General features: G+C 38.0%; 1 protein-coding gene across 1 annotated transcript; it reads left to right on the top strand.

Annotated features, from left to right (window-relative positions):
- The first annotated feature begins 3,363 nt into the window (after positions 1-3,363).
- On the top strand, positions 3,364-27,246 carry LOC139711586 (CD5 antigen-like). Its single transcript, XM_071623467.1, has 8 exons — positions 3,364-3,601; positions 5,595-5,900; positions 7,751-7,957; positions 9,936-10,172; positions 14,535-14,849; positions 16,621-16,842; positions 21,570-21,657; positions 24,381-27,246. The coding sequence occupies exons 1-8, from the start codon at positions 3,391-3,393 to the stop codon at positions 24,472-24,474; spliced, it is 1,680 nt and encodes a 559-aa protein (XP_071479568.1). The 5' UTR covers positions 3,364-3,390; the 3' UTR covers positions 24,475-27,246.

Genomic DNA, 27,246 nt, shown 5'->3' with positions numbered 1-27,246 from the left:
TTCGCTTTGGAAATGAAGGGGGGGGGGGGGGACGCACCGGGCGCAACTGCTGCTGACAGTTACTGGCAGCAACATCAGGAGAATGGCATAACGATTAAATGCGAGCGAGCTTCAAAATTTTGACATTTTACAGTAAAAAAACTGCCTTTTGTAGATATATTTTTTCGCTTTGGAAATTAAGGGGGCGCACCGGGCGCAACTGCTGGCAATTACTGGCAGCAACATCAGGAGAATGACATCACGATTAATGCGAGCGAGCGAAGCGAGCGAGCATAAAAATTTCGACATTTTACTGTCCCCAAACTGTCGCTTGTGTAGCTGTATTTTTTCGCTTTGGAAATTAGGGGGGGGGGGGGGGGCGCACCGGACGCAACTGCTGGCAATTACTGGCAGCGACATCAGGAGAATGACATAACGATTATATGCGAGCGAGCGAATCGAGCGAGCTTGAAAATTTTGACATTTTACAGTCCCGAAACTGCCGGTTGTAGCTATATTTTTTCGCTTTGAAAATTAAGGGGGTGGGCGCACCGGGTGCAACTGCTGGCAATTACTGGCAGCAACATTAGGAGAATGACATAACGATTATATGCGAGCGAGCTTGAACATTTTGACATCTTACAGTCCCAAAACTGCCGGTTGTAGCTATATTTTTTCGCTTTGAAAATTAAGGGGGGGGGGGGCGCACCGGGTGCAACTGCTGGCAATTACTGGCAGCAACATTAGGAGAATGACATAACGATTATATGCCAGCGAGCGTAGCGAGTGAGCTTGAAAATTTTGACATTTTACAGTCCAAAAACTGCCGTTTGTGTAGCTGTAATTTTTCACTTTGGAAATTAAGGGGGGGGGGGGCGCACCGGGCGCAACTGCTGGCAATTACTGGTACCAACATCAGGAGAATGGCATAGCGATTAAATGCGAGTGAGCTTGAAAATTTTGACATTTTACAGTCCCAAAACTGCCGTTTGTAGCTATTCTTTTTTGACTTTGGAAATTAAGGGGGGGGGGGGTGCAACGGGGGCAACTGGTGTCAATTACTGGCAGTGACCTCAGGAGAACAGCATAACGATTAAATGCGAGCGAGCGGAGCAAGCGAGCTTGAAAATTTTGACATTTTCCAGTCTCAAAACTGCCGTTTGTAGCTATACTTTGGAATAAGGGGGGCGCACAGGGCGCAACTGCTGGCAATTACTGGCAGCAACATCAGGAGAATGACATAGCGATTAAATGCGATCGAGCGGAGCGAGCGAGCTTGAAAATTGTGACATTTTGCAGTCCAAAAACTGCCTTTTGTAGCTATATTTTTTCGCTTTGGAAATTAAGAGGGGGGGGGGCGGATCCGCCACTGGTAGTCGAGGGTGTCAGTTTATGTTCATGATTTGGGGAGGTATGACCAGCGAGGGGGCGTCGAAGTGACCAAATGGGGGAAGGATATCCAAAATCTGCACTTTAGAACATCCTCTAATATTATTGTTTGTGTTTGTGTGTGTGTGTGTGTTTTATATACATGAAAAAGTTAGGAAATAGCCCAGGTCAAATCTTATTATTGGCAATGCAAGGCATTTTGATATAGACTAATATGTAAAGCAACACTGCAAAATCATTAATGATCTAGCTTTGATATAACGAAGCGCAAGGTATACAAAGGTGTACATTCTACATCACATTGCGCAACATTGCAGCGACTCTTCTTGCCGTTCGGATGTTCTGAGTACACTGCGCACATCCTGCTTATATTCAGAATGCCAACCAGGAATCACGCTGAATCGCAATATTTTGTCGGCTCCGGACTTTTTGAACAATGTTTCACGCTATACCTCTTTAATTATCGTTAAAAGAAATCTTAGAAAAATATCTTATTTCTTGATCCCTCTTTCATGTCGATTTCAAAAGCAGTTTACTAACCCTTGAATTACCATTTTGGTAAGCTTTTTATTCTTTTTTTTTACCAGCGGACGGGGGGGGGGGGGAAGCTTGGCGCCCCCCCCCCCCACACACACACACTTAACAGGGATCGAATGTACCACTCTTTTGCATGAAACATAAAGTATGAGGGAAGTGGCAGCAAAAATATGAAGACTTTTTGTTTTTGTTTTTGTTTGTTTGGGGTTTTTTTTTTCTTTTCTTTTGCTTGTCAGCCGACTTCTGGTGGAAAATCAGACCTTGAAAGAATGAAGAATTTTTTTGTTGTTTCTCTTATCTTTTGATTTTCTTTCTTCTTGACTGACAGGTGATTTTGACCCCCCCCCCCCTCTTTAAAAACGTAGCATAGCCCTGAATAATGCCCATATGCAATAAAATGGTAATATGGATCTCCATTTCTTTGTATGTAATAACGTACCGGTATCATCTTCCTGTAGGTATTGTATTTTTCTATTTTCTTGATTTAAGTCAATAAAGCAATCATCCCAGGGGCATCGTTCTGTTTTAATGATGGTGGGTGGGGGAGGGACTTGGAGTTGGAATATCTGTGCGAGGGAGCGGAGCGACCGAGTGGGGGGAGGGTGTGGGAGGGGGGATACCCCCCTCTGAGACGAGGAAGATTTTGCATTTTCAGACCTGAAATTAAGCGATCTGGTGCACACTTTTGGTGAAATTTTGGATTTACATGCTTATATGTAGGCCTATACTATTTGACGTTGTCAACGTCTAGGCCATATACCTTATGTCGATATTACTGTCTTTGCGAGCGAGCGAAGCGAGCGAGCGCTTGAGAAAATTATGTATACATTATCCTACAAGACTGTTCAGCTCTGTTACCTGTCTGGAGGCGGGCGTACGAACGTCATGCAATATGCCAAAATTAATACAATCACATTTCTGCTTCCTCCATTTTTCCCCTCAAATTTCAGGGGGGGGGGGGGATGATTGTACAGGCCATCCCCCCCCCCCCCCGATTTACGCCCATGGGAGCCACTATGCCACATAATAGTCATAGTCAGTCAACATATTAAGATGCAAGGAGGTATCTTTTTAGTCTCTACCTGAATACAGAGAATGAGGGGAGATTTTACATCAATTGACAAGTTATTCCAAATTCTATTAGGGCCAGAATAGATAACAGTGTTTTGAGCAAAATAATGTGGTGCGTCGTGTATACGAGTAGTCTGGCTTCCAGACCCTCTGCTCGTACTATTTTGCTACACAAGATATTGACGCCCTCAAGGTCGAAACTGGTGTAGGTTTAGGTCGATTTGCCTTCGGCAAAGGGTCTGGAAACCAGACTAGTATATGAGGTGTATGAACAAGTTTTGTAGGGAATTCCCATTCACGTTCTCCCAGGCGAACATATTTCAAGCTTACCGCCCTCTGCATGCTCTGCACACTATACTTAGTATCGCTGTATTGGAGGCCGCTATCATCAAAAATGTCACTTACAATAGGACTATGGTGCTGAGTATGTTTCGTTTTTTGACTCTTAAAAGCTTGACGCCTCGGGACAACCAAATGTCTACTAACAAATCTTCCACCCTCTCTTTCTTGTTGCGAAATGCAGCAGTTGCAGTCATCCTACTACTTTGTAGTACTAGTATCTCATACATTTCTGCTGAAAATGAAATTATGAAGCCAAAGCCCTTTGAGCAGAAGCCGCAAGATCGTAAGTACGCCTACCATATACAACAGTGTAGTTTTCCGTATGTTTGGATCTGTTATATAGTCACCTAAGTCATATTCTATTGCACATTGAAGGCATTCAGTAAAGTATGAACACTATTGACGCTTTACATGTATTTTAGTTACACTTGTTTATTCTTAGTTAGCTATGTTTGATACCTTGAACACATTGCATTTAACGTACACAACGGTATTGAGAGTCCGGTATTACTCAGCGCTCACTTCCTGAAACCTTCCTATACACCGCTGAATGGTTTGTTGGGTTAAAGGGACTGTACAGCACTGCTTGAGGTGGGGATTCAGGTTTATCATAACATTCATTTTCATTATCATAACATAACATTTTTTGAGTGCATAGGGACATTATCACTATGTGTTATGCGCTATATAAGCACTGTCAATTATTATTATTATTCCTAAGTGAGATAATGAGAAACCTCTTATGAAATATGAAAGAGCATGCAATTCTAAGAAGGATTCAACGTTTATTTGATGAAAATTGGTTTTCAAATGGCTGAGATATCCAAAAAAGTGATAATAATAAAAGGCGACAGGCCACGCCTTTAATTAGGATCTCTTTGTTTCACCTTGATTTTGGATATCTCGGCCATTTCAAAACCGATTTTCATCAAATAAACTTTTGATACCCCTTAGAATTGCATGCTCTGTGATATCTCATAGAGTGATTTCTGAATATCTCGCAAAACGTTAAAAGCTAAATCCTCACCTCAACCAGAACTGTACACACCCTTTAACTGACTTATAGAGCATTATTTTCGATGTTGTATTGGAATGCAGCTACTGGTGGTTGCAGTATACCTGCACACTGCAGAATATAAGCTGTAGCCTATACGGTACAGTGGCCCAGTAAGCGTCATTTGGGTGGGGTTGTAGCCACCTTATGGGACTATTATTATTTTGTTCTCACGTTTTTAAGCCCTGGCCCTTAGCCCTATTGATTTAGTTAGACACCACATTTACTGACCAATTTTTAAAATTTTGATTCATTTATTTGTGTTGGTGTAATTTCTTTTCTTTCTTTTTTCAAAATAAATCTTCTAAGATTTTGTAGTCTGATATATCAAACATAGGAGACGCTGCATGGTATAACTTGAAACAGCACGTAAAGTGTATAAGGATACCTACCAATCTTGACGATGTGAGAGATCCTTTTTGCTGCTATTCTTCCTTTCTCTCCTTCCCCTACTTAAAAACATAATGTTCATACACAGACAGTTAAAGCATACTCAGACAATAAATGTAAGAGGGAGAAGGCAGACAGGGAAGTCAAAGCCATGGTTGAATCCTTGGAATGTATCGTAGTCGTCACATCTCTTTTGATCATCAGCAGTAGTGCGTGCGTGCCACTGCGTGGGTATAGTACTATTCTATTTTGCATTTCGCTATTCAAAAAACCAAAATACTGGCAGAGAGAGCCAGCAAAAACATCTTTCGGGTGTTTTTTTTTTCTAGCCTATGTAAGCGTGTGTTTGTTTTATTTTGTCTTTTTATTGCATTTTCTTGCACGTAACACCTCTATGCAGACTTTGGATTTCAGAGGTAATCAATCATAGGAAAAGCAAGAAAACGATTCTGATCAATGTAAACATTGTGCTCAGCCAGCGTTTATAATACAATACTTTATACATGTGTGTTTGAGTGTGTGCGAGTGGAAGTGCTCCTACAGTAAAAGAATATGAAAGTCCAAAGCTTACAATGAAAATGTTCGTTTTACAAGAACATGCGTTAAAGTTTATTTTCTTTTCTATATTCAAATCAAAAGCAACTATGGTGTACCCAGTTCCCATTGTTTGAATTAACTATTAAGAATGAATGCATATCAATCTATTTTATCATTATACCGTTTCGGGATGCTTTGAGTAACAAGTCCGTAGAGCTTAGTCTTTCTCTATGTTGTGTGATTAGGGCGTTGATTTGTTTTCATTTCTATGTTTTTCATTGTTCCCAATTGATAGGAGATGTGCGACTCCGCGGAGGAAACCATTCATATGAGGGCAGAATAGAGATTTATTTCGAGTCCGACAAGCAGTGGTACACGATGTGTGATACACCAGCTGATTACGTGTTCTATAACTTGGTTTGCGATACTAAAGGATACGGTGGCTTTCTCCGGGAGGTCAAAGTTAGCCCGAGTGACTTGCCGGTTCTGAAAGGATACTTCTCGTGCGCGAAAGACTACACCCACTTACGATCTTGTACATTTAAAGAATCTGAGGGATGTAGTAACTCTGAGGAGGTCGCTATCTTGTGTTCAGGATCAGGTATCGGCATTTGAATTAATTTACACCTTTCGACCTTTATAACTGGGTACTTTACATTATGTCTTATAGGTGGATGGATATCAACCAAATTATAGGCTGAACTAAAATCTTAAATTTGATTTGATATTATTTGATTTATTCACAAAATGCATTGCACATGGATACGCAAAATTGATAGTCACATAGTTTGTATATGGAATGCGTCATATGCATTTTGTGTAGATTGTGATAGGCTGTAAAAAGGGTTACAGCTCGTTATTCCGAAGGCTCTTTATTCCTAAGATTCGTTATTCCGAAGGTTCATTGTTTCGAATTTCATTTTCGGATTAACCAATCTTCGGGGTAACGAACCTTCGGAATAACGCCAGAAATTTTCGGATTAACGAACCCTTTTTCATTTTCGGATTAACGAACCTCTAGGTATAGGGAATTTGCGTGTTTCGGATTAACGACCCTTCGGAATAACAAACCTTCGGAATAGCGAACCTTCGGAATAACGAACAGCACCCGTAAAAAGTTTGACTGGGAAGTCCAGTAGATATAACTTACACATCATAATGTATACAGAAACTTTATACAAAAATTATATAAAAATGCACGTTCAACATTCATAGTAGGGATATGAGAGGAGAGAGCAAGAAGAAAGATCGAGAGGAAAATAAGAAGAGCTATATATCATACGGTACAGTAATCATTAAACATGTACCTCTTATACTCAACAACAAGGCAATATTTTGGTCCACCCCCTTTTCCCTTTCTTTTACTTTGCTGCTTGACCCTTCGCCCATATTATAACATATTCAATCATTTTCTTAGAAGTGCTGACCATCAACACTTTCGCGCTTCATCACCTGCACACGCACTCACAGGCACCACTCCTGTTTACCAAGTAATTGTATAAAACTGGATTTACACGCATTTTAACATGGCCCATCCGTATTAGTGTTCAAGTACTACAATAAAAAATGGTAATTTAACTCTGGCTGTCCGTCTGTTCAAGCACGGCTTATAACGGCGGCCCTCTGCATTATATGTATATATTATATATTGTACTGTGAATCAAGTCATTATTGGCCATATAAACATTTTGTATCTTATTTAACGTTTCATTTGTCTTTGTATACAAAATATGACTTACTATGTAATATGTCAATAATTTTCAGAATTGTATTTGTGTAATTGAACCTGCCTTTGTTATTTTTGTATTCTGAAAGAAAATATGAAATGCAGAAAATAAAATCTTTTCAAACAAAAAAAAAATATGGGTACTCTACATCATGGTGGTTAAAGGAAACTAAAACCCAAAGAGAAATGTGGATTGAATGAAAGCAGCAACATTTATAGTAGGCCTGGAACATATGAGAGAAAGTTTGAGGAAAAAAACACGATCAATTTAATGTTGGTGTTGAAACCAGTGGATGAGGGGACTACTAGAGGTTATGATGTCGTGTGTGGACAACAATATTGAAAGAATATAAAGGGAATCCCACAAAAATCCCTTATTCATGAAAATTACACATTCCATCATCGTTAAGGGTAGCAATTATTCCCCCTGCTTTCTGAAAGCGGTTAGTCAAGTGCTCTTTCATTAGAAAAGTGAATTTTAGCCAAATAATCTATAAGAAATATGAACTTGAAAAAGTGTTCACTTGCTTTACGTTGTTGTTGCTGAGTACATTATACGTCATTAACATCAAGGAAAATGTCCTTTAACTCAATATTTCACGCTCTGTAACCATGAAACTGGAATATGGCTTCCAGACTCAACTACTCAAGGCCGAAAAGTATTTGAATTTGTTTGCCGGGAGTAAGATGGATCTCTTTAACCTGCGGACTCTCCCTTCCAACAGACCTACGATGCGGACCCATACCTCTGAGTAACTCTCGTGAGGTTGATGAAGGCAGCACTAGATTTGATGTAAGCTACCCTGAAGACACTCGAGTAAAAATCGTGTGCAAGGCCGATCGGAGCATGAGCGGAATAGTGCGCTGTGCAAACAGGGTCTGGCGATGGGAAGACACACAGGAGCCACTTGATTGCCCCGAATACACAGACGGTAAGTTTTAACTAAAACAGACCCTACATGAAGCTCTGTAATTCTTACATTATCGTAACAGTTTGGTTCTTTGTCAGACGGAGCTTTATAGATAATATTATAAAAAATCTCTCTCGGATTTTTTTTTCCCAACCCGCCACGGAAATTTCTATCTCGATACTACTGACAACTGACCTGTCGCATAAAATCATAGGGCTATATGGTAGCTCCATAATATAACCTTTAATTTCTAAACCATAACTCGGATTAATGACTTCCGGTTTGATGTTGCTATTAGACACTTTTTAGTGGGATACTCCGCAACCTTTTTATTTTATAGCACAAGCTGACCTCGTTAGTGGGTTTTCACCTACGTTTTTAGTCAGTGCCTTCACAGCAGTGCTCCTACTGTTCTCTCAGGGGACCTGCCATTAATTATCATAACTGTAAGATGGAGAAATAGGGAGTTTATACCTTAAAACAGAACAAACCTCATGTAATTTATAAGTGTCTCTTGATTGACCAAGTTAAGAATTTATCCCCATTTCCTGCCCCAATTATACTGTCTAAATATACGACCAGTCCAATCCAAAACCCTATGTACACTTCCCAGCTTTATAGTCTCATATCCTTTTATTAACAAGACCATCAAACCTCCAATGAAACTTCCATTCAGAATCCAACCATCTTTGTTATTACTTTGGGTAATCTGTACTCAATAGTTAATCCTTCCCTTTGTCCTCAATCAAGTTTAAGTAAATTCAGACTAACTGTGTTTATAATTCCCACCACCAGTCCCTTACACAGTACTGTTCAATGAACCTATAATCCCCACATTATAGACCCTCTCCTACTAATCTCTTAACTTCTATCCATGTCCCTATATATCTTATGCTTCTGGAGTTGAGGAATCAATCTTACTCCGGCCCCGACTCTGTTCGGTCATGTGCCAAGAAGGAGTGGAACAGTATTCTTTATATATACTACCGACAATATTCCCTCGTCAATATTATGCACCATTCTGGAATTCCTGATTATCATATCTAATAAACTAAATTGTATATCTTGGAACCATCACCTTGTCTCCTGCATGGACTAATGTTCGATTGTGGCTTGACATCATATCCTATAGTTAAGAGTGCACACCACGCTACAATAACTACCAGTGGCGGATCCAGAGGGGGCGCAAGAGGCGCACGCCTCCCTTTATTTATCGTTAAAAACAAAAGAAATGAAAAGAAAAAAAATAAATGAAACCCGGAAGTGGCACCAGAAATATTAGTTGCTCGTTAAACCATAAATAACATAAGGTTCCTTAATCCGGAAATGGAAATAAGGATCGTACACTAGCTAAAGAATCTTGGTTTTTTTTTTTCTCTCCATTTTCGGATTAAGTGAAACTTATGTAATTTTCGGACTAACGAACCTTCGGAATAGCAAACCTTATTTTATTTTCGGAATAACGAACCTTCGGAATAACGACCTGTAACCGATATTCCGTGTGATGGCGTTATCACTGAGAGCTACAATAGCTCCTTAAAGGGATTCAATTGGTTCAGGCCTAACTTCAGGTTTTTAACATTTTTTTTTTTTTTTTGGTGAGATAATAAGAAACCTCTTATGAAATGTGAAAGAGTATGTAATTCCAAGAGGAATTCACAACGTTCTATTTTAGGAAAATGCCTTGAAATGGCTGAGATATCCAAGTCCTGATAAAAGGTGGGTCTACGATCACTTTGTTTTACTTTGTTTTTGGATGTCTCAGCCATTCTAAAACCGATTTTCATCAAATAAACTTTGAATTCCTCTTAGAATGGTATGCTCTGTACTATTTTATAAGTGGTTTCTTGATATCTCGCAAAAAGTTAAAAGTCCAACTCATCTCCACCAATACTATACTATCCCTTTAAGCTACTAACGAAAGTTAGTCAAACAACTCAAATCCTCGTTCTGTCTGTTCTACATCATGCATCTATTTTTCTTCCGCTTTTAACACCAGAAACGGCTGTGTGCAGTGCACCTACGATCAACACACAAACTTTCTTCATGCACCCGTCAAAACTGTTTTATAAATACGGAGAAACCATTCAGCTAGTGTGTCGAGACAGATCTCGGTATACTGTGTTGCGCTGTGGCAGCAATGGGAAGCTGGAATGCGCAGAAGATACTGATGGTTGCATTGGTAATGCACCTGTTGCTCCAACCTGTCTTAGTAGCCCCGTGCCAGACCCAACTGGTAAGTCAGTTCAAAATGATGCTAAAATAGGAAATCGACGGGGAGGGGAGGCGATGATTGCGAGAATGTTGTTCAAGTTAAACACGTGTCTTCGTTTGCGCATTGCATTATTTTGCCTGACGCACCCGCTGTATACTGCGGATGTCTATGTTCCTCAACTTCGCTCAATGCTTATTGCTGTGTTGGATATACCATAATTGAACTAGCACACCAGTTCGACTTTCTTTCCCTTGCCTCCTTTATTCTCGTTTCTCATGGCACAGTCAGTTCCACCATTGCAACCCTGTGCACAGATCTCACCATGCCCAACACCATCTCCGGCCGTATATAAATAGGACAGTCACTACCACCTCCTGGCATTACTGTATTCCCCTCGTCTACCCGTCCCTCACAATCATCCCCCGCTGCTAGCATCCCTTCAACATCATCACCTTGGCCCTTAATTCTTTCTCGCACAACATCTCTCACTCTCCTTTTATACAAAACGGATTTCCCTCACCCTATGGGGTTCATTCTTCTTTCTCGTCTCCACTGCCACCATTCTCACTCCAACCATCTCCTTCAACACATGGTTAGGCCTCTATGTATAGGCCTGCAATAACCCTCCATATGCGCTGACAGAATGTGCTCCAGCGATCGCCCTGCCTTCTTGCAAACCTACCCTACACTCATAGTCCTCCAAAACGCCCCACTTCTTCAGACTCACTGGTGAAGGCAAAACATCAAAGTTGGAACTAATCGCACAGCTCCAGCGGACATTGACCTGAGGTCGTTCCATGACACCTTCCTCTGCTCCATACCCCCTTCCCATCGAGTCCACACCCTTCTCCTTGACCGCTTCCAACGCCAAATGGGCCTATACCCTTGCCTTGCTTGCTGTACCATCTAACACCCTGGTGAAACCCGACCCCATTTCGTCCCACCTGAACAGCACCTTGCATCTCCTTCCATTTTACCATTGCTACTGCCTCACCCACAGCCTCCTCCGCCCTCCACTTCCTCCCCAATATAAACGCATACAGCTAGCCAGAGTTAGTTTTGTGGGTTTATTGCCACTTGGTCTATTGCCACTACTTAGTCTAATCACAAGTTGGGCTAACACCTTTCGGGCTAAACCCATTTGGTCCACTTCTCACCTGGTCTGTTTGCCACGTGGTCTGATAACCAGTTGGTCTAATGACCACTAGGGCTAATTGTCACTTTGTCTAGTTCCCATTTCGTCTAATTGCCAGTTTGTCTAATGTATTTTTTTGCCACTAGGTCTAACTGCACTTGGTCTAATATCAGTTCATCTAATTTTCAGTTGGTCTAACACCAGTTGGTCTATTGCCAGTTGGTCTTTCCCCACTTGGTCCAATAACCAGTTGGTCAAATAACCACTTGGACTAATTCTAACTTGGTCTAATTTACACTTAGTCTATTTTCATTTAGTCTAATAACCACTTGGTCTAATTGCCAGTTCGTCTAATCATCATTTCATCTAATTCCCCCTTTGGTTAATCACCAGTTGGTCTAATGACCAGTTGGGCTACCACAGACTCTAAGCTACTGAGTCTAGGTGTCGATTAATATGGTAATTAAGTTGGCTCAAAAACAGATTTAAATTTTAAGTTCAATATTGCGTAAATAGGTGGAATGGTTATAGTTATCTTTTTTCTTAAAAGCGTCCGGGTGAAAGCCCACAATTCAAATGCGTGTATTAATTGGGCTTGAATTATTTACTTTTATTCATTCTTTCATTTTTTTTTTTTTTTGGAATATTTAGTAGTAGGCCCTACAGCAACGGCGTAAATCTGTACTGAGGAGTGGAGGGGGGGGGGGATGATCGGCGATAGTCACCATCACCACAATTACAAGCCCATAACCGGACCGGCGCAGCCTTTGGGGGGGAGAAAAGCTTGGTGCCCCTCCCCCCCCCCCCCACACACACACACACACTTTACAGGGATCGAATATGTCCCACTCTTTTGCATGAAATGTAAAGTGGGAGGAAAGTGGCAGCAAAAATATGAAATATTAAATATGTTGCTTTTTTTTTTGCTTGTCAGATGACTTTCGGTGGAAATCCAACTGGTTTTTGAAATATCTGTGCGAGGGAGCGGAGCGACCAAGGGGGGGGGGGGGGGGGGGATATTGTGGGAGGGGAGTATCCCCCCTCTCACATGAGGAAGATTTTGCATTTCCAGACCTGAAATTCAGCGATCTGCGTGGCGCACACTTTGGGTGAAATTTTGGAATTTTTTTCTGAAAAAAATGAAGAAAGAAAATGAAATATTAATATAATATTGAATGACTAAATCGTGGTATTTCAGCTCTTGCTCCGCCTGTGCGACACTAATGTGAAGGCCTACTAATCAGTGGGGCCTATCACCGGCGTAGCAGGGATTTGATATTAGGGGGAGATTTTTGAAAAAGTCCTTGGTGTGGGAGGGGGATACCCCCCTCCCGCACCCTCCCCCCGCTCAACTCAGCAATGATCAGTTGTGTATTAGGTTGCTGTAAGATGGCTGTAAGATAAAAACACACGCATGTGTGTGTATCATAGAGTTGCATAATATATAACGGTTGTTAACACCTCCTTTAAAAAAAAATCCATGGTTATGTTTTTTATTTAGACCAAGTGGCATTAGACTAAATCAGAGCTACCAAGTCTCACGCATTCTGAGTGAGACTCAAGCATTTAGGGGCCGTCTCGCGATCTCACGCATGGCACCCATTTTTCTCACGCATCGGGCGAAGCCTGCAATTTGGGCCCATAATAAGGAGCATAGCTCAAAGGATTAAAGTGATAGTTACAATTGAAAGTATATTTTCCTTTTGTCTTTAAAAATAAGTAAAAGATAGTCAGCACTTAAGTAGGTCCTATGCACCTGATTGAAAAAGCTCCGTACCGTGGGAGGCCACAGGGGAAAAAAAACCCTCCCACACCCTCGCTCGCGGGCACATTCACTCGCCGAGATGCCGAGTCGTGAAAATCTCACTCAAATTTTTTATTGAACTTGGCATCCCTGCTAAGTGAGAATTAGACGAAATGGAAATTAGACCAAGTGACGTAAAGCACATACCTTACCCCCAAAATAGGTATGCTATAGCATTCATTCTCTCTTGCACTGTCACATGCACACACAACGCACCGTCACTCACACACACCTACACTCCTATTGTCTACTATACCATGCAGTAGTCAATGGTGCTGCGTACTGTTTTTTTCTTCTTTAAAGCGCCAAGTCACTGTTTTTCTTTTCCGTTGTTTTTTCTTCTTTCGTTCTTTGTTCTTTTCTTGTTTCGTGTGTCAAGATTAAGACTTTTATGAGTACATATATAATTGGTGTTGTATCATATTTGTATTACATATATAGATAGGGCCTCATCCACGTCAAGCTCTGCTTATGATGACGGTCCCCTGTATTGATTTCTCCTTTGTTCATAGACACAGTATGCCTTAATATGTTATTTTGATTCATATGTCACTACAGACTGATGTTGTTACGCAAATGATATTTTTTTTGCATTGATTTGTATGTTAACTCTCTTTTTTTTGCATACTCTGTATCACTCTGTTTTCATTTACAATTGTATATGGAGAAAGAAAATGCAGAAATAAACCAAACAAACAAACGATTAGCCCAAGTGGTAATTAGACTATAAGTGATAATTAGACCATATGACAATTAGACGAAATGGAAATTGGACTAAGTGATATGTAGACCAAGTAATAATAGCCGAAATGGGTGTAGCCCAAATGAATATTAGACCAAGTGGCATGTAGACAAAGTGAATATTAGACCATGTGGAAATTTGACGAAGTGGAAGTTAGACGTAGTGGCAATTAGCCGAAGTGGAAATTAGACCAAGTGGTGTTAGACTAACTGAGAATTAGACTAAGTGGTATTAGCCGAACTGGTAATTAGACGAACTGGATATTAGACCAAGTGGAAATTAGACGAAACGGTATATAGACGAAGTGGTTGTAGCCCAATTGGGTTTAGCCCGAATGGTGTTAGCCCACCTGGTGATTAGATCAAGTGGTAAAAGCCAAGTGATAATTTACCAGTCTTTTGCACACCAAATATGAGTGGTGGTAGCACATTGTTCTTTGAACAGTTCACAGTGAAAAAGCTTTGACTTGATTTGGCTTGATTCTCAATATTCTAACGAAAGTCGGACACATAGGCTTAGTTTCTGCTTTCAGGTGTTAAAATATCCAGAATATTCATTCGATTTCAAATATGTCATGCGTGTTTATAGTAGCTTGGCTATCTGTTGAAACTAAAAGTCGCAACGGATTTGCATAAGAACAGCTTTGCTCAAGCAAATTACCGTAATTAACTAATTTTGTTCTCGTATTTGTCATTGTCAAAGAACAAACGTTAGTTCTGGTAGGAGGGAAGCATGATGCCGAAGGGCGTGTTCTTGTGAAGAAGGGAGAAGAATGGGGCTCGATCTGCGCAGACGGCTGGGATACCGTCGATGCAGACGTCGTTTGCCACCAGCTCGGATTTGGTCCCGCACGACTACCTGCTCATTCTCCAGTATTCCCAGCTGGGGAGAAGAAGTATTTCTATACTCGCGTGTCATGCAGCTCTTCTGACAAGGATATCCACCTTTGTCAAATGACGCAAGTAGCAGTGGAGTGCGCTTCAAAATATGAAGCAGAGGTGATCTGTGCTCGGGAAGGTAGGATCACATCCTCGAGGCATTACTATTTGCAGAGTTTGTTGTAAAGCGATGAAGACATTGCCCACAGAGTTTAGTTCACACAGGGCTTAATTATTACTAGTGATATTTCTTATTTCACACTCTTTTCATGGGCAATGGAGGAGGGCTTTGTAGTAAAATGGGATTCTTAAAGTATTCACACCACAGAAATTCAATTCAGTTCAATTCCAATCATTTTTTGTCAATGTTGCAAACAGATAAAAAAGATATACAATGTACATAATATGCACATACAATATTATAAATATTAGGTAAATCATGATGGACGTACACAAAAACAAGCTTGTATAGTTGGTAGTTATGACGCAGGGAGAGCGGATGAATTAGACCACTTAGACATGTTTAGAAATGAATAAAATCCTGCGGTGTGCAGTCTACGTACAAACACGTATATATATATATATATATATATATATATATATATATACATAATATATATATATATAAATAATATATATATACATATATATATGCATATATATATATATATATATATATATATTTATTTATTTATATATAAGTAACAAAACTGGAACAAAGTTCATGCTGTATTCACCAACGGTTTATTTCTGCACTCAAATTTTCGAGCGTCTCGCCGCCCTTTCTCAAGTGTTGATTATTGTGTGCAGAAATAAACCGTTTGTGAATACAGCATGAACTTTGTTCCAGTTTTGTTACTTATATTTTTATCTTGCAAACACGTGGACAACCTAATCAACATATATATATATATATATATATATATATAGATATAATTTATATATATAACCTCCAAGATTAGCCACATAAATTGTTCTGTGTTAACAGCCATTTCTATACACTTGTGAATTCTGTGGAGAGATGAAGAAAACAGGAGAATAAGTAGAGTTCAAGAAAAATGCACAAAGTCACAGAAACCGGACGCTAAAATAGCATTTACGTGTCATGCATCACCGTGATAAAATTTAAGTTCCAAAAGGTAATGTTAAGTCCAGTTCACAAAATCCGTCAAAACACTATACTTCTTTAAAAGTACTAGACACGCTGACCTTCCAAGACTCATATCCTTTTATGGGGTACTCCTATGAAGACATGAAGATATTGCATTAAAACATATGAAGCTTGTGAAATGAAAATCCAGTTTTTCTCCGCAAAAAAAAAGAAGAAGATATTCAAGATTTTTTTAATCAAGAACAATAGTTCATTACACACACGCGCGCAAACACACACACACACACACACACACACACACATATCAATCTTATTGATCTTATATGATTAATGCCATCCTCTCTACAACATAAGCCACAGAACTGACATGACAGCAACCAGTAGTCCTACTGTCAGGTAATATGCTATGTATTACGAGACATCGTGGCCAATTCTTCTTCTTCTTCTTCTTCTTTAATTTACTCATGGAAGCAAATGTGAATTCTCATTGATTACGAGGTGTTACTGGCATGCATAAACTTTGAGCTTCAAGAGGTGCAACTACAGTATTCCGATTATCTGATTGTCTGTACCTACGTCTTTGTCGTAGGTTTATATCATTCTAATTAAATAATTAATTCATTAATATAGTGTGACAATATTACAAAACAGTTACCCCATCATACTGACAAGAGAAAGAGCTATTCATTCACATTGTCATTTTTACCTATCTAAGAAATGCGCTAAAAGAAAGAAAAATGTAGACCTACATTTAAAAACTTTTCAATGTCTTTGCATACGATGTCTTCTACCGATATAGTTCGTGACTGTGGTAGTCCACCGTATCTGTCGCCTTACACCAGAGTGGAGCCTCGAAAACTGGTATACCAAGCGGGAGAGCAGGTGACCGTCTCATGTTCGTCTGTAAAAGGCGTCAACGTAGCCCCTGCCGTCAAACTCACCTGTGCTTCAGACGGCTTGTGGCACGGAGAGATCCCACCAGACTGTGATGAGCCCACTGGATATGTGTCAGGAATGACAGGTACATAGGGCTTGTCTTTGGTGTGCTGGGTTCACGAGGCTTGTCTGTTGTAAGCAAGGGACATAAAATTTGCCTCAGATGTGTTAGGTACATTAGACCTGCCGTCTAAGGTATAATATCCAAAGGAGGTTCAAGAGATCTAAAGTCACAACTGTTTTATTCCTTCAGAACCCATATTCGATTCCGTCATTATAAAAAGAATTTTTAAAAAAAAGATTGTTTTAAGTTTGTGCCAAACTGGATCTGCCTCACAGGTTGATTCATGTCTCATTACATAATTCAATTCAATTCAATTCAAAGGTTTTATTTTCACTTCTTTCAACAGAATGTACCAAAAAATATAGATTCGACATGCGTTTGAAGGAATGATACAAAGATAGCAAAGAATAACATTTGTCAATAATCATTACAAAATTAGGCATTTTTCATACAGACATATTTATACATTCTGCGAAAAAAAGTGGAGGTACCCACTCAAAAGACTATGCGTGTACAACGTGGGCACCTCACAGGAGGAAAAAAAAAAGGTGAAAACTTAACTACAAGTGTGCGGGATGAAAAAAAAGTGGAAAAGGGGAAAGGGAAGAAGCAGAAATACAAGTAAAGAGACGAGACAACTAAAAACAAAAAGCCTAGATCAATCGATACATTCAAGATCAAACCAACAGAGACTATTAGCCATATTAGAAGTGTAGAGCGTTGAAAGCGACGAGAAAGTGATATATACAATTGTATGGAATTGCTGATAGCAGAACATATTATTTGTTCTGTGAAGGCACGTGTAATAATGTACAAGTTTGCAATAAGAAAAACAGGGGATGCGATGCGGAATTCCGCGAAAGACGCGACCTAACAAGCCTATGAAAAATCAATAGCATCCTGGTGCTTACAAAACCTACTTACTGAAAAAGATAAACAAACAAAATTAATTTCTTTCTGTTTCATTATAAGACTTAAGAAGGAATGATTTCAATCTTTTTTTTAAATGAAAACAAAGAAGGAGCATTTTTTATGTCTGGACTAAGGGAGTTCCAGAATCTTGGGCCTGTATAAATAAATGTCTGCTGAGCTAACACAGTTCTAAGCAGGGGCAAATGAAATTCATTAGACTGTCTTGTTGGGTAACTATGGTATGTCAGGTTACGAGGAAACATAGAATCAAATATAAGCGGAAGACAGTTATTGTTATAACTATACATAAATTGTCCTAAATGAAATAAAAACAAATCTTTAATTTTCAGAATCTTATTTTCAGAAAACAAAGAAGCTGTATCAGAGCAAGGAGCGGCTTTACAAATGATTCGAAGTGCCTTCTTTTGTAACAATAAAACTCTATCTAATAATGTTTGATGCGTGTTTCCCCATGCCAAAATTCCGTAATCTAAATAAGGTAATATCAAGGACGAATACAGTATGAATAATGAATGTTGTGGAAGAAACAATTTGAACCTGTTAATGACGCCTTTATTGCGTGAAATAATCTTACAAACATGATCTATATGAAATTTCCAAGAAAGTTTATTATCTACTGTAATTCCAAGAAATTTTGTATATGAAACACTTTCTAAAACAGTATCATCAAAATAAATATCTATATTCAAATTATCTAAAGTGTTACTAAAAAACATGTACTTGGTTTTATTGATATTCAGGGACAGCCTATTAGCTCGTATCCAATCTCGTAAATTTTGTAACTCTAACTAATTTTGTAACTATTTACTGTGTGCACAAGAATATTTGGATCTTCATGTGAATAAAACAAATTTGAGTCATCGGCGAAAAGTATGAATGATAACACTTGGGAGGAACCACATAAATCATTAATATAAACAATAAACAACAACGGCCCCAATATACTACTTTGTGGCACGCCACAAATTAGTTCTCTCATATCAGAGTTATAATTGTTTATTGAAACATATTGTTTACGATCAGTTAGATAACTCCTGAACCACTACAAGGCCTTCCCACGTATACCATAGTGGGACAACTTATAAAGCAATATATTATGATTAATAGTGTCGAAGACCTTGGAGAAGAGCAGGAAGATACCGATCAAATGAGAGTGATTATCTAAAGCATGTGCTACTTTATCAATGAAATTCAAAAATGCATGAGAGGTGCTATGCTTTTCTCGAAAACCAAACTGGGAGTTTGTTAGAACACAATGCGTCTTCAAAAAATTCATTGTTCTTTTATATATAATTTTCTCTAAGATTTTTGATATACAAGATAATAAAGAAATAGGTCTATAATTACTAATATCTAAGTTATCACCATTCTTAAATATAGGAATAACTTTTGCTATTTTCATTTGTTCCGGAAACTGACCATTTGACATTGACAAATTGAAAATACACCAAAGGATCCACAATAGAATATCTTGCTCCTTTTAAAATCATATTGCTTATATCATCATAACCTGCACTTTTTTTATTTTTCAAACCAGAAACAATATCAATAACCTCATATCTAGTGGTAGGAGTAAAAAATATAGAATGTGTATTATACTGACTCAAAAAATCAGTAAAATGTTTAACAGTATTGGGAATTTCTTGAGCAATATCTTCTCCAATAGTTGTAAAATATTTACTGAAAATATTTACAATATCTTGAGAATCATCAATAACCTTGTCATCAAATCGAATTTTTGATATACCAGAGATTTCGGTAGATATATTCATAGCTTGTCTTAATACATTCCACGTACTTTTTATATCATATCTATATCTCTGCAATTGCTTATGATAATATTTTTTCTTTTCTATACGTAATATTTTTGTGAGGGTATTTTTATACGAAGTGTATTTAAAACGTGCTTGCTCAGTTCTTTTCATCTTAAATGAATAAAACAATCTATTTTTTCTATTAATAGATCCCAAAATGGACTTTGTAATCCAGGGAAGCCTTGGTGTTGTTTTATAATTCCCCCGTTTGTAGTTTCTATTGGGAATACATATATCCAAATGATTATCCAAATTATAATGAACAGTCACTCTCCAAAGAAGATAGGTCTTAATAATGGCAATTATTTTTCTTCATCCCTATTATTCAAGATAAGTGGTATGTTATGGTGAAGACCTGGGGATGCTCGAATACGAAGGTGTGAGCGAAGATTGATGAAATGATAAGTCAAGCTTACTCGACTTGGCATGTGCACTCACTAATCCGACCGCAAATCATATAGGGCCTAACGATCTGTACTTAAAGATTATACTTTATCAATGTTATTGGTCGGAATAATGGGGAAAAATGTTAAAATCGGTTTGTCAGGATGATTCATGTTCAAACACTATCATAACTTACAGTGCAATTTCGCTTATATTGGCATGAAAGGAATTTGTTTTATAAAGCATTTTATCAGGAGGTGAAATTGTACTTTATTTGGTATATAAACGAGCAAAATATATCCAACATTAAGGGTAGGTTAGAATAAGAATTAATCATCAGGTTGATCAGAATTATGACAGCACCAAACCCTAATCATAAAAGCCACAGGTGCATCTGTGGAATTCTTTTGTCCATTCATATAGGACACTGTAGTTGTTTGAATAATAATTTCTCGGCGGAACTCCAGCTCTTGAACCCCTTAAGCACGAGACATGTCTCAGGTATGCCAAGTACATGATGCTTGTCTCATCTATGCCGGGTTCATGACACCTAATTTAGATGTTCCACTCTTTTAGGGTCTCTCTCTCTCTCTTACTTAATGATAAACCGTATTTGTATAGCGCATATCACAAAAATAGATTAATGTCTCTATGCACATTCAGGGGCGGATCCAGGAATTCTGTAAAGGGGGGGGGGGCGTGACTATTATTTTTGGTGCCACTTCCGGGTTTCGTTTCATTTTTTTCTTTTTATTTCTTTTGTTTTTAACGATAAATAAAGGGGGGGGGGCGTGCGCCTCTTGTGCCCCCCTCTGGATCCGCCACTGCACATTGAAGGAAGGAACTAATAGAAATAGAAAAAAGTACTTAAGTACTTTCACCAAGAGAAACGTGTGGCATAAGTACAGAGGGAAAAAAATAAAGAAGAGTTAGATCGCACAACGGGTTGAGTGCAATTTTTGAACATTCTAAAGTAAGTCCACCATCAAATAGAGCAAAATAAAGCTTTTCCAATGTTACCTCACTTGTTGCAAATCAAGGAATGTTCTTGAAGTTATGATTAAAATATCATATATTGTCTTGATAATTTCTTTGGGTTTTTTTTAACAAGTTTAATTGCGAACATGTCAAATTGACAAAACTCGAACTCGTTTTGTGATCAACTCCACAATCATTTGCATAGTTCTGCAAAACCTGCTATCGAAACTCAAACAATAGTTTGAAATTAAAATAGCTAAGATGTGTGTATCTTTGCTTAGATGCTGTCATTTATTCATCGGTCTCTGTGTAATATCCCTAGATATCCCTGTGACTATTAATCTCCAGAGTAATATATTTGTCGGCTGCGCAGTGTTGAAAAGAAGTGTGTCATGTCATGTGATGTTTCGTTTGTGTTCTGTTATACCTTTTCGTAATCCCTTAATCGTCATCACAAATTGAAAACCAATGTAATCTTCTTGTTATTCTTTGTTGTGAGTTATTCTTCAGATCTTATAGGATTAAACTCTTCTCAGGTGATGATTTTTATTGCTGATTGGTATGACTGCTGGCATCATGCTCGTTTGAAACATACCTGTTATTTTGTTTTTCTTTAACATCACTTGTTGTCTATAACAGATGACGTAAGGACCGTGATTGGTACGGGAATGCTGCTTGTCTTAATTCAAGCCTTCATCATTATTGGTCCATGGTGCTTCTCCAAGAGGTATTTTGATTTCACGTGACAGTAGGTCTATATGTGTCTGTAACTATTCTTTTTTTTTTTGTTGTGTGAGGGATTGTCGTGGTTGTTGTACATGCAAAGGGCATCATATTTCATGATTATAAGTAAGTTAGTTTCGTCGAATCGATCACAGATTACGGCCTGCAGCATATAGGTCCTACACCCATAATCATGACGTACAGTCTCTTTATCCCTATTACTGACACATTGATTTGTACGTTTTAAATAGCTCCACGATGACAATGCGCTCCATTTTTAAGTGTTGGCCATCTTTCGTTTCTGATGATTACAAAGTAAAATTAGATGAATGCAGTTGTCGAAGTTCTACGTAGATCAGACATAGAACAAACGAATTTCGAAATTGTACACCTTTACCGAATATACATGTTTAATGATTAATAATCAATAATTCCCATTGTCTTAGTCCCCTCAGAAGTTCTTGTTCCTTGATGATTACAAGACTAAGATAATTTTATGAGAAAGATAATGATTATAGTTTTGTGATTTCGTAATAGAATTTCAGTAACAATTTGTGCGCATTTCAGTGGGAGGCTTGAGAGTTGATAACATCATTACCTCTGCCGGTTGAATGAATTGTATTATACAACACATGTATAGATCCTTGCCATCTGATTGGATGAATGCGGGTCACATGACATTCAGGAGAATCAGCTATCCAATGTTCACTTAATGGCAATGCAATAGACGTCTATTGAACGGTAAATCAAGCGAGCCAGCGGTGCACTAGATCCTAAAGACACATTGAACTTGTGTATCGTAAAGACATTAGTGTTGATGCATACATACACGCACCCGTTTGCGCCATCCTACCAGCAAGACCTAGAGCCAGATCTAGATCTAGGCCTAACTGTTAATACTCCTCGTGGATAGGCTTAAAATGATTGTGTGGCATTGGTTGAGATGAGGATTCAGCTGTTAACTTTTTGCAAGATAGGCCGTACTTTAAAAAAAAAACAACACACACTTTATGGGATGCTAAAGAGCATGTGATTCGAAGAGGAATTCACAGTTTATTTGATGAAAATAAGTTTTGAAATGGCTGAGATATCGAAAAACAAAGTAAAACAAATAAAAGGTGGGTCCCAAAAGGTGCAACTTTTATTAGGTTTACATTGTTTTGAACATCTTAGCCATTTCAATACCAATTTTCATCAAATACATTTTGAATCAAATCAAAATCAAATCAAATCAAATCAAATCAAATTCCACTTGATATATACTCGATCTTTCATATTTCATAAGAGGTTTCTCATTACCTCAAAATGATACCATAAAAATCGTTGGAAACCTGAAGCTCCATCTCAACCGAAAATATACCTCTGTCCATGCTTTATCGTTGGATCTATTTTGGTCTAGACCAGGCCTATATCGTGTGTTGTGTATAAAACAAATATTCAATACATGTATTTTATTATTCGAATGTACAGTCGGTGTAAGTTTACACGTTCTATGATTCAACTCTCGTCGTTGAATAGAACGGTTAAAGGACAAGTTCACCTTCATAGACATGTAGGTTAAGTGAACGCAGCAATATTAGTGGAACACATCAATGAGAGTTTGAGGAAAATTGGACAATCCGTTCAAAAGTTATGAATTTTTGAAGTTTCTGCTCAGTCACGACTGGATGCGAAGACTACCACAGCTTGCGATGTTATATGTGTACAACGATACAAAGAAAGAATAAAGAAAATTCAACATATTTCCATTTTTCTCACATAACAAAAGAGCACTCGACTTCTCTCTTTCAGAAGGCAAGGGGAATAATATTGCCCTTAACATACGTCAGTAACAAGTCTAAGAAATATGCACTTTATTAAAAAAGTAAAGTTTTGTGAAATTCTCTTTTTATTTTATTTATATCGATGTACGCATGTGACATCATACAATGTAGTAGTCTTTTCATCCAGCAGTGACTACTCAGATACTTAAAAAATTCATAACTTCTGAACGGATTTTCTGATTTTCGTCAAACATTCACTGATGTGTTCTATTAATATTGCTGCATTTTCTCAATCCTTATGTATATGAAGGTGGACTTGTCCTTTAAGTTTGCACGCTCATGTAACATTTGGAAACAATCGCACTGATAAACAATGCACATTTGTATACTAGTACATTAGTAGATCTACATTGGGATTCATTAAAGTTTTAATTCTGGATATAATGCTCAGGATGAATGAGTATGTGAAGCTGGTGGATGGTTGTGCAAATATTTACATGGGGCAAGTAAGAACTATTTCTAAAAGTATCTCCAGCGTCCAGTACATGGTTGCCACCAAATTAATGCAATACAATATAATTTCATTCGACACAAAAAAGTACATTATGTAAAAAATAAAAACAAAAGCATTGCGTATGTATGTAATGCACATGTTTAGCAAATCAACGTCAGGACCCCTTTGAAGCAACTACAGCTTGTTAGTGAGACCCAAAACAAGCTGTATACAAAGAACTACATTTGTAAAAGCATAGGAGACATAGGTTTGCAGACCTTCTTTATTCTTTTTTTACGCCAAGTGATAGATTGAATCCAATTTTGAATATGGCACAAAAGTGCAGGTAACCACTCTAAAATTATGATTACATATTTTGAATATTGATTATCGACGATGAGGTAATTACATCACACAAGTACACAACGAAACACTATCGTAGTAAAAATGTATGTTGTGTTTTGTATAAAGGAGAAACTATGCAGCGGCTGCCGAGCAAGGACCTGGTGGCGCCCCTCAACCAGCTAAAGCAGAGCCTAAAGACGCCCAGCAGCTCGATCAATAGCAAGTAACCTGGCTCATATTATGGCTCGAATGGTGGGCTTCCATTTCCCGAGAAGGACCTGCATTCCACCAGATTTTCACACTTTTCACTAACATTGATGAACAACGTCCATCACAATCAGTTTTGTAGAAAAGGAAAGTACGGACGGTTTGTGTGAAGACTGCAGTCAAGGACCTGAATATAAGAACGACCGAAGTCCAATTTTTGGCCAAATTCAGTTTGACATGGGAAATTGTAGCTTATGCATGGACTCATCTTGTGTATAAATGATAAATCCTAATTACCCCCGGAAGTGCCTGAAATGAATGAGTTAAATCTTATATTAATGTAAAAATGATGGACTTGGGTCATTCTTACATTCATATTATAGCGCCCTCTCTCGTCCTTCTCTCATCTCTATAGCAGAATATCATGTATATGAATCAAAGAACGACCCAAGTCCATATGAATCAAAGAACGACCCAAGTCCATATGAATCAAAGAACGACCCAAGTCCATCACACAAAATGGCCTCTCCACAATTAATGTAAATGTTAATTGTCATAATAATATATGTTCTACTTAGTATATACAATGTTGCCTTCCCATCACAGTTAAATAGAATATCATTGGACAAATAAAAAAGATATTAAGTTTTTTTAAGTTTACTCGAAATGGTCTTCCATGGACTTGGGTCGTTCTTATATTCATATAATACAGTCAAGTGATGCATTTGACAGTTCATTGGTGGCTAGATAGAACAGACAAACAAAGATATTCTAGCTTCGTTTGTGTATTAGGCCTACTCAATGCATTTCTTATGGCACTTTGACAACCTGTGATAAAAAGAGGCAAATTAAAGTAACAGATCAGACTGTTTCTTAAAGGGTAAATCCAGTCCAAATTTAGGTTAAGCTATATAAGAAAGAGTAAAATATTATGAGTTCAACGGTAGAATTGTGATCAAAATCGGATGAAATATAAGGAAGTTATGTCTTGTTGAAGTTTCGCTATTTCTCCAGGGAACAGTACTTGAGTGGTCAATATGAATATAAAAATGAAAAGGTGAGCATGTCATCCCCTCACAGCCTACCATATAGTTTGTACATAAAATTGTGAATTTTTCAGTTTTTCACTCAAGCGCATTTATGCCCGAGGCTCAAATCCTGATATGCCTAACTGATTACTATTCTGATGTTATTCAACCAGGAATACCAATGCATCATGTTTTAGACTTCAATGACAGAAACATTTTTTTTTTTTCGTACACGATGGAAAATTGTGATGTTATAACATAGTCAGCTCACTTATTTGCATATTCATATCCACGGTACAAGAAGTGTTTTGTATTTTTGAAATTAACAAAATTTGAAAATTCAATAACTTCCGTATTTTTCATCCGATTTCAATCAAATTTTTATTCTAGAAGATTCTACTCTTTTTTTTTAAATAGACTAACTTATTTCTGGACTGAAATTCCCCTTTAATACAGGAGAACTTAGGTAATGACTTGGTTATGAAACATACAGAATTCACGATTGCCGGTTGGTATTCTTCTGTAAGTTTGGAGTGTTGCCGCTAATATGTCTGGAAGAAGATATACAATGTAGATGGGTAAATAGGTATTCGATCATTTACACATCTGAAATATTGTGCACTGTAGTCAATTAACCACTTAATATTATGATACTGAATATCAAGATGTTAGCAGCTAAGGGATGGGGGATGGGGGCATTGACCCTTTACCCCATTAGCCCGCAGCCCCTTCCCCCAGAAAAAACCCCAACGAAACAAGCAAAACAAAACAAACAAACTTTCTGCACCCCCACCTTAATTATGATCATATATCATAATCAGTCTTGTTACTTTCATCCTATGGACTATACAATTAAAGTGATCATTCTAAATGCAGTGATCGAGCGCCAAAAGAAATTAAACACGATGAATGGAGCCCGTATAGGTGTACAGTACAATTAGTCTAGCAGCCAGAAAGGGTCTTCGTGCACCCTCCTAAAAGAAAATTCTACGATATGTTCGAAGATCGTCAGAACCTGTATTTTCCGAATCCGGTTGTCGCCAGCGGGAAAAAAAAAAAAAAGGTTGCGCGCGCGTCTAATTTGCATATTTCTAAGATGGCCGCCGCCCGTTGCTATAGGAGACAGATTATATTTGAATAACTTTAGTTAGGAATAACAAATTAGCATAACAATGGTATCATTTTGAAGAAAATTAAATTTCCTACAAGTTGATACCCCGTTTGATGGGATAAATAGTTGTTATGAAATATTAAAGAAGGAATTATGTTTTTTAACATTTTCTAAAAAAAAAATACGGAATTTGGTTATAACGTTCTTTTCAATACATTTAATATGCATTTACAAATAACATTTGAATTTTCCTAAAATTATCCCCCAAACATAGCAATTATCATGTGAAAACGGCTTTCCAATACACCAATTCCTTTAAAAGTTACACGACATTAAAGGGGATATGGTTCAATAGGTTTACATCAATATTTAAGGGTTATAATGTCCCCGCGCGCAATTGCGTATATAGGTTCTGTATGTGGGGTTTGTTGTAGATCACTGCTATCTATTGATCAAAAATCTCATCGAAATCGGCGAAGAAAGAAAGACAAATTACACTTTCTATTCCTTATATTGCTTTTTAGTGGATCACTATTTTCCATGATCGAATTTATTTTCCGCTCGCCCACGTAGTATCTGTACAGTGTTCCTCTTTATTATTGTACATATATGTTGTTCTATAATTTGTCTCGTATATTACATGAAT

This window comes from Diadema antillarum, unplaced genomic scaffold (assembly GCF_040938485.1).
Source record: "Diadema antillarum isolate AM-2024a unplaced genomic scaffold, OU_Dant_1.0 seq00001671_RagTag, whole genome shotgun sequence".
NCBI classification, from domain to species: domain Eukaryota; kingdom Metazoa; phylum Echinodermata; class Echinoidea; order Diadematoida; family Diadematidae; genus Diadema; species Diadema antillarum.
This window is presented reverse-complemented; position numbering and strand designations above follow the sequence as displayed.